This window comes from Pyxicephalus adspersus, chromosome 4 (genome assembly GCF_032062135.1).
Source record: "Pyxicephalus adspersus chromosome 4, UCB_Pads_2.0, whole genome shotgun sequence".
NCBI classification, from domain to species: domain Eukaryota; kingdom Metazoa; phylum Chordata; class Amphibia; order Anura; family Pyxicephalidae; genus Pyxicephalus; species Pyxicephalus adspersus.
The window spans coordinates 107,487,113-107,496,191 of record NC_092861.1 but is presented as its reverse complement, the minus strand read 5'-3'; the positions used below and the strand labels follow the sequence as shown (position 1 = coordinate 107,496,191).

Sequence of the window (9,079 nt, the reverse complement as noted above, 5' to 3'; positions counted from 1 at the left end):
TAAAAGTTCAATTGGGCTTTAGGAAAATTAATTTACTGCATGTGAATTACTGTAACTTAAAAACATGCACCAGAAACATAATCTACAGTGAATGTTTGGATTGTTTGCATAATTTATTTACTGTAAACTACTGTAAGCCATAGGGTGTAAAACATACTTTCATTTACTAAATTAAAGTATAATATAATAGATACCTTTGAATTATTTCATGATTCTAGAACCAGGATTTTTCTCTTCTAAAGAAGAAATCCTTTAAGGCTACTAAAAATAGAACACACTTGCACATGCTCACATTCATAAAATAGATATAAAATGTTTTTTCATGGATTTTTGTCACTGAATGCAGGATTGAGCAAAGTAAGGTGTTGAAAACAGAGCCACACTTGTAAATGGAGGCATCACAAACATTGAGTGCACTGTTAATTGTTTATTGATTGTTGCATTTTGTGGTGACAGCGTACATTGTCACTTTTGTTTGCAGCCCATCTTATGATTGGATGCGAAGAGTCACACAGAGGAAAAAAACATCAAAGAAAGGAAAGGTTTGCCTTCTGTTTGACCATCTGGAGCCTGTGGAGCTGGCAGAACACCTAACATTTCTGGAGTATAAAGCTTTCCGAAGAATATCCGTAAGCAATTTTTTTCTGATAAGCTCATCATTTTTTATATTTAGAGTCAGAAATAAAATGTTTATTACAGGTTAAACTGTATTATGGCTGTTAACAAAATCATATACTTATTTTATTAAACTTTTTTTTTTATTACTTTATTATTAAACTTTTTATTTTATTAAAGTACAGAGCAAAATGAGCATTGGCCTTAGCTTCAGTGAAAACATTTATCAAGGCTCCATCTGTCTTAGGGAGCCCAGGCCATGTGCTACATGTTCTATGATAATCTTAACAGTTTTTATCTTTTTATGCTATCTGCTGTGGGCTACACCATGCTGTCCTGAGTTATAGTCTTACAAATGTAAAATTATGTATGAAACAGCATTAATTTGCATTATTTGGGATTTAGAATAACAGCAATGTTTTTTAGCACACAATGCTTATTTTTAAATACTATATGCATACTATAACAGATACATTAATTGTAAATTTTAAGACATAGACATGAATGCCTAATCTCAAATAAATATTGTTGAAGTTTGTTTATTAAGGATAAGGGACTTGTTTGATATCAGGTGATAACTTCTGGCATGATGATTTTATTTTGTTTTGGGGAAAAAAATATTAAATAAACAAAAACCTACTATTTTTGCCCCCAAATCAGTTTCTGCACATTTTTATTTTAGCTGCCTGTCTAAATAATTTCTCGACAAAACATACCTGTAGGTATAATTGATACCAAATCCCAAAAAGAGCAAACAATAAATCTTCCAACCCAAATGTGGTAGTGGGCAAAATACAAAGTACTCAAAAAACGTATAATACATATAACAAATTGTATCCTATACACTATCATCTTTAAAATAAGGTCAATACATAGCTCATATAATTTGAATGTTTATTAATAAAAATATATCATATATAATATTTTATACAGATTTAGGAGCTGTGTTCACTTTTGAAATCCCATCTTCTTTCCCATTGGGGTTTTGTTAGCTAAAGTTGTTTAAATTTATTTCTACCTCCTATAGATAAATATACTCGCTGGTCACTTTACTAGGTACACATGTCCTGCTGTTTGTCAAAGCACATAATCACATGGCAGCAACTAAATGCAGTTGAAGACAATTGGCTAAAGTTCAAATTATGGCCACATCAGATGATTCTCGCCTGATACAAATGATCTGGCTCATCTAGGAAGAGAATTTGCCACGGGTACAATGGTCAACTGACAGATCTGTGAACAAACGATGGTGATCGGCTGTTTTCCCCCCTCCCCATACAGAATGACGCTGTGTGTACAGCTGTCCCAAATATCGAATGCATGTACACGTCTTATGTATCAGAATAGGGAAGAAAAGTGATTTATATATGATGTATTGGTGCCAGATGGGCTGGTCTAAGTATTTCAGAAACTGCTCATTTGCTGGGATTTTAACACACAACCATCTTTAGAGTTTATGTAGAATGGACCAAAAAAATTTGCAGTTCTTTGTGCAAAAAAGCCATGTTGATGCCAGAGGTCGGAGGGAAAGGGCCAGACTTATTTGAACCCAGTAAAAGTCAACTGTAGCTCAAAGAACCACTTGTTACAGCTGAGATATGCAGAAGACCATCTCTGATGGGCAACAGCAGAAGACAACACCAGGTGCCATCCCTGTTAGCTAAGAACAGACACCTTAAGCTACAATTCACACAGGCTCAACAATATTGGACAGGAAAAGATTGGAAACATTTTGCCTTCATGTTGTCTATATCAAATTCCAACCCTACCACCAACACAGATGGTAGGGTTGGAATTTGATATAGACAACATGAAAATATAGATCTATCCTTCTTTGTATCAACGATGCAATCCGATGGTGGTGGTGTAATTTTGTAGGGGAAATTTTCTTGGGCCTCTGACTCCAACTAAGCATTGTGTAAATGACACAGCCTACCCTAGTACCTAAATATTATTGCAGAATATGTCTATCCCTTTATGACCGCATTGTACACATCTTCTGATGGCTACTTTTGGCAGGATAAAGCACCAGATCTCAGAAAGATCTTTGTGATGTCACAAAGCTCAGATCAACCTGAACATGACAGTGGGTTTACTGTACTTAAATGGCATTCACAATCACAGATAAAAAATTCAACAGAGCACCTTTGAAATGTGGTGTAACAAGAGATTTGTATCATGGATGTGCAGCCAACAAATCTGCAGCAACAGCGTGATGCTATCATTTGAATATGGACTGAATTGCTAAAAAAACATTTCCAATACCTTCTGGAATCTATGCAAGATCTGGAGGCAAAAGGGGCTCCAAGCCCGGCGCAGGTGTACTAAGTGTAACTAATAAAGTGTCTTGTGAGTGTAAATCCCAGGGCCAACTACACCACAAATAAAAGTTCTATATTGGTTGGAATAGAGGGCTATATTATCCATTGGCTTCTTATATCCTTTAACGACTTTAGTAAATTAAATCAGCTCTCAATCTGTGTTCACAGCTAAAAACCTTTGTGTATCACACAGTATTTAGTTTATTTAGATTGTGGAAATAAATAACATGCAAAATCTGGCAGTGATAATACAACACTTTCCTTTTTGAGGGGGATTTAGGAGGGATTTCACTAGACACATAGTGGCTTCTTAAGAGATAACAGAAGCCAGCAGGTAATTTTCACATTTAGCAGCATCTAAGAAAACTTGAAATAGATGATGTATCTGTGCAGAAAACTGATTTGAATACGAAAAAACATTTGGACAAAAAAGCTAAGATGTAGCCCGAAAAATACATTCAAAAGCGCGTCGGTTTATCTAAGTTGGAATTTTGGCTTTGGGTCATTATGTATACCTGTTTATAGAACTGATAAATATTTATACATTTTGTCTTTAGTTTACAGATTACCAAAGTTATGTAATCCATGGCTCCTTAGTGGACAACCCAACTTTGGAGCGCTCCATTGCGCTATTTAATGGAATCTCTAAATGGGTACAGCTTATGGTTCTGAGCAAGCCGACCCCACACCAAAGAGCGGAGGTTATTACCAAGTATATTAATGTTGCCGAGGTAAAAGGCCAGTGTGCCTTCATTTAATAAACTAAACATGTGTTTTGCCAAAAGGTATAAACAACAAATGTGTTTTTGCGTGGCCCATCTGTTCTTTCTTATATATTCCACCAAGCTCAGCATGATGTCAACAGGGTTAATTTCTTCAAGTGGAAAATATAAGCGAATCCGCTGAGGCAAAACATTTAATGCTTCATTTAAATTACATCTTTTTTTATTTGTAAATGTAGTCTATAATATAGTTAACAGCTATATGATGTTTTATTTTGTTGTATGTAGTATTGTGAATGTGTATTTATAAACTATATCTATATGGATATAGATATGCACATCCATTTTTATTTCAGACTTGAAACAAACAATGCAGGTCAAGAAAGTCAATAGTAAAGTCAGTATTCGCTTAGCTCTTCATCATTAGAAGTGCATCAATTCTGTTATACTGTACTTTAAGGAATATGTAAATTAAATACTCTTACGTTAACTGGTGAAGCTAAAGTGCATTATTTAAAGAAATAAATTTAAATGAATGAATAAATTTTTTTTGTGTACTCAGTCTTTCAACTTCCCTCCTTTCCCACTGCCTGCATCACCTCTTTTTGCACCCAACTATCAAGTCTACTTGCCAAACTCCCCGTATGCATTCTTCACCCATCACCCCCCCCCCCCCCCCNNCCCCCCCCCCCCCCCCCCTCCCCACACGAACACCTGTACGATTTCTCAACCATCCAATGTACCTTTCCTCAATTATCCTCTTCAATACTAGACAAATAGGGGCCTATATTTGCTCTAGTCTTGCGCCAGTGCAAATCTGGGATTTTATATCTACAGAGCACAGCATGCAAAGGGGTGATTTAAAGGAATCCTCTCATTTGATCTAGCAGTGTTTTCTGGCTTAAAAATGGCTATTCCTTATGTAAAATCAATACATCTATTAGCAGTATTTTATGTTTTAGAGCACCTGGGAATTTCCTTATTTTTTATTTTGTGTAGCCACAAAAGACTTTTACTAAAATTGATCTCATTGTAATTAGGATGTAGCTTGCAAATAGGATATTGCATAATTCTGATTTTGAACAAAATTATTTCATTACAGAAATTACTGGATCTTCAGAACTTTAACACTTTAATGGCTGTTGTTGGTGGACTAAGCCATAGCTCTATATCTCGTCTTAAAGATACTCATGCACACCTTGCTTCCGATGTTACAAAGGTATGAAAAATGTTGATAAGAAATAGCATGTTGTGTGTTAAATTTTCTACATATGAGCAAGGACCATTTACATGAGCTATATATAGCAAACCAGTTTTTAGTTATACCTTATGACCTGTTCATAGATTTGAATATTAAATAGTACTGGTATGCAAGGAAAAATGGACACACATTGCACATATTATTTACTTTTCAAAGTCGAAAAAGAAGTTTAAATGATATATAAGATATGTGACTAAATATTTTAGTAAGGAATACAGGGTATGTACAACATACATTACACAAAATATACAAGGCTTTAATTTTAAAAGCTTACATTTTTCATCTTGGGTAACCATTTTTGTAGAGCAGAAAATAAGAAGCATGAGACTATGGGAAAAATCAAGAGCAAGAAGAAAAAGAGACGGGATTGAGCCTTAAAGGAGCACAGTGTCCAACAATTTTTTAGTTGCATACTATCCAGTTCCTCGAAAAGTATTCATCCAATCAATTAATTGGTCTGGGTTCAGTTCTTCAGTCACAAAGTCTATTTCTTTAGACCAATCATGAAAGAACTGAGGTGTTTTCCTATCAATGTCCTTTAGAGTATTTAGCTTATCCATTAACAGCAGTTTAGGCATTTTTAATTTCAAATCTCCCAAACTGGGCTTCGTGGGAAGTAACAAGGAGTGTAATATTAGTTTCTTAGCTGCTAATAAGAAATAAATGTCCCATCTATTTATGCTTTGACATTCTAAGGACTGTACAGAGCAAATGTGAAGAAGTCTACTTCTACCTGTGATCAAAGACATGAATGCTGTTGCTTCATTCCAGTATGCTTTTATCCTAGGACAGGTCCAACAAACAAAAGATTTGAGTGATCCAATTTACATTTTCAGTAATGTAATTTGCCAGTGGAGTATCCAGTCATTGGTTGTTTTAATATGACAGATTGACCAAAATGTGAAAAATATATTCAGTTTACACTAAGTAGTTAACAATCTATAAAACAGAAATAAAATGTTTAATTTCGAGTTTGTCTCTAGGTAATTTTTGGTAGGTTTTAAACAGAGTATGGAAGGGTGGGAAACATTGCCAGGTTATTTTTTCTCCTTCTTGGGATTATTCTGTATAATTCTGAGTTTCAGAGATATAAAAGAGGAAGTGGTAAGAAATTCCTTTTGCTTTAGAAACAGCTGTAAAATTTGGAAGTGGCTCTTTTTTTTTTTTTTAAATCATCACCAGGACAAATATAACTAGAAGATCTTCCCAGTACACAGATAGCAGTAAATCCTTACAAAAGACCTTAATGTTTATTTTTTTATTTACATATGGAGTATTGAATTTTGGTGTTTTTTTGTAAAGAAAAGGACTTGGTATAAGATGGCAAAAGATTTAAAAATGGGCATGGAAATTTGGCAGGAATAATTTTTCTCCTCTTGCTCTTTGCAGGTGTGGAATGAAATGACTGAGTTGGTCTCATCTAATGGAAACTACTGCAATTATCGCAAAGCATTTGCTGAGTGTGGTGGATTTAAAATTCCCATTTTAGGTGTTCATTTGAAAGACTTAATAGCTGTACATGTTGTTTTTCCTGACTGGGTGGATGAAAATAAAGTAAACACTGTTAAAATGCAGCAGTTATATGGCACTCTCAATGAACTGGTTTCCCTTCAGAGTGCTTCACCTCACTTAGAAACAAATATGGATTTAATTAATCTCTTAACGGTATGTATGTTTTTGGATTTTACCCCGTGACTATGATAGGTTACTTGTTCTTTATTTAACATAAACAGGAGGTAGCAGAAGACAACTTTTTTTTCTAATATGTATCAATCCTTTATACCCTTTGACAAGCAGAGGTCTTAAAAAGACCTTGTCGGTGCTATGAAACTTGATTGAAACTTTGCTTCCTTTTACCCTGTTTCCCCGATGATAAGACACTGTCTTATTTTTTTTTGAAGGCCAAAATATGCTCTAGGGCTTATTTTCAGGGGGATGCCTTATTTTTTGCATGACTTGCAGAAGAAATCTTTTGCTAAACACAGCTGAAGTTGTGGGTGATCTTAAGAACTGAGCTCTTCTGCAACATCTTGTAACTCTTTAAAGACCAAGACAAACTCTGCAGTTGTTTTCTTTTTGCATATCAAAGTTATTAATGTCCAGTTAATTAATGTCCAGGTTTCATGTTTTTGTTCATGGTTTTCAAGTTTTTTTTTTGTGTGAATAACTCACAGTGAGGATTTTATATAGTAACTAACATCATGCTAACTATATAGTAACTAACATATTTTGTTGAAGCAAACATCTGTCCTAATTTCCTTTTTTTTAAAAATAATGTACCTGTTTCAGTGTACATACAAATTCAACTTAACAACAAACCTACAGTCATATCTCATATGCAACCTGGGGACTACCTATAGTAAAATTGTGGTTGGAGAAAAAAACCTAAGCATGCAATCCTAAATGAATATTCATAGTAATTATTAAAGACTACCTTGCAATCATACATTGACTAGCATTTAGAGTTGTATCTGTGCTATAAATTCTTCATGGCGCTGCCCACAATTTCCAAGTTATGAATTTTGAAGACATGTAATACCTTTGTTGAAGAAAACTGATTGAATGTGACAATTTGCCAATAAATATTCTTTAACTAGAATACTTTAGTCACTAGCCATAAAAGATTGTGCAGTCAATAAATTAATTCAGTAACTTCTTTCATATGTTTATCAGCTCAGTGATTTAGAAAGTATTAAATCCAAAAGATCAGCGAGACGAAACTAATTATTATCTTGTCACATTTTACTAATTTTCTTTTACCTGTCGTTTCAGTTATCACTTGATTTATATCACACTGAAGATGATATTTATAAACTTTCACTTGTGCTTGAGCCCAGGAATCCGAAATCGGTAGGTAATAGTAATTTGTTTTTAGATCGATGTACTCCTTGCATAGGGATAGTTCAGAATACATTTAGGATTTCAGGGCTCTCTGCCCACTTGTATGTATTTTTCTGACATGTTAGGAATATATGCAATAAACAATCCATGAGATGGCCACGGGATTACGTTAAAGTAAAAATGAGCTTTCAAAAAAACAAAAAAAAAACAATGCACTTAGTTACTTATACTTATTGTATAGGGTTGTCTTTCAAGTTCAACTTAAAAAGATGGCTCATCCACGAAGTGGCAGCATCTTTACTACCTATATGCATCGGTTTCTTTGTATTGTTTAACTTACAATGTAAAAAGTCAGAATCCTCCATTTAGAAACAATACTACATGTTTCTTGGTGACCATGATACTTAACAACATATAACATATTTTTTGACAATCTTTTGCAAATTCATTCTTAAAGACAAAAATTGGGGGATATTTATTATTTTAGACAGGATCTTTGTTACATGGGCTCTAAATGCTAAATCACAACATGTTTAGCTTTTACTTTGTTTCTTGTATTATAGTCTGCAACAACTATTCAATTTGTAAAAATTCTTGGCAGGGTCAACTACTGGGATCTCAGGTCCTACCGACAGACAAGACCCCCCTCCCCTTTTCAAAATTACATCTTTCAAAAGCCTTTTAACCACACAATGGGGTTTATTTAGTAAAGGAATATAGGTTGTTTCCAAAGTGAATTATCCTCTTGCAAGGGCTAATAAGCTTAGCTTAGTTCATTGGGTAAAGCTCTGCACACGTAAGTGTGTGAAGTGTGACAACGATATGCAAGTTGGCAGGGCACTATGTTAACCCATACAGGAAGTCAGGTGCAAACTGTATTTCTGGCAGATCAACAAGTATTAGGCTATCCTTTTCTAAGGCTAAAACATGGGGTCATCTGTATATATTTTGCACAGATATACACTTTAAAATTTAGTTAAACTTTGGAAATTTAACTTTAAGGTATTTGCTGTTAGCCGAGTTTAAAATAGAGTTTAAAATCACTTTTGTTCACTTACCAAGAATGTATCAATCTTAATTTTGGTTCAGCTGCAGGATGTTTTTTTTTATCAAAATACTTAATATCTTATACTTAGATAATGTCCCCCACCCAGGATAAGTACTAGATAGTACTATCAACCTAGGGAGGTCTTTCAGAAAAACTTTTTTATGTTTTTTTTTTTAAGCTCAAAAAGGCCAGAAAGACTGTACATTACAGTGCATATTTGCACAGACAACAGCAATGTACTCATGTACTGATCTAGAAAACGTAAAATATT

General features: G+C 34.2%; 1 protein-coding gene across 5 annotated transcripts in view; it reads left to right on the top strand.

Annotated features, from left to right (window-relative positions):
- Window positions 1–9,079, top strand: part of RASGRP3 (RAS guanyl releasing protein 3) — a 73,802-nt gene that overhangs the window by 49,833 nt on the left and 14,890 nt on the right. For 4 of the 5 annotated variants that reach the window (XM_072409247.1, XM_072409246.1, XM_072409248.1 and 1 more), the window contains 5 exons: window positions 482–629; window positions 3,494–3,667; window positions 4,761–4,877; window positions 6,309–6,584; window positions 7,692–7,769. In XM_072409247.1, coding sequence (XP_072265348.1) covers window positions 482–629; window positions 3,494–3,667; window positions 4,761–4,877; window positions 6,309–6,584; window positions 7,692–7,769 — 793 coding nt within the window. The remainder of the gene's footprint in view (window positions 1–481; window positions 630–3,493; window positions 3,668–4,760; window positions 4,878–6,308; window positions 6,585–7,691; window positions 7,770–9,079) is intronic. The other variant, XM_072409249.1, reaches the window with a different exon arrangement.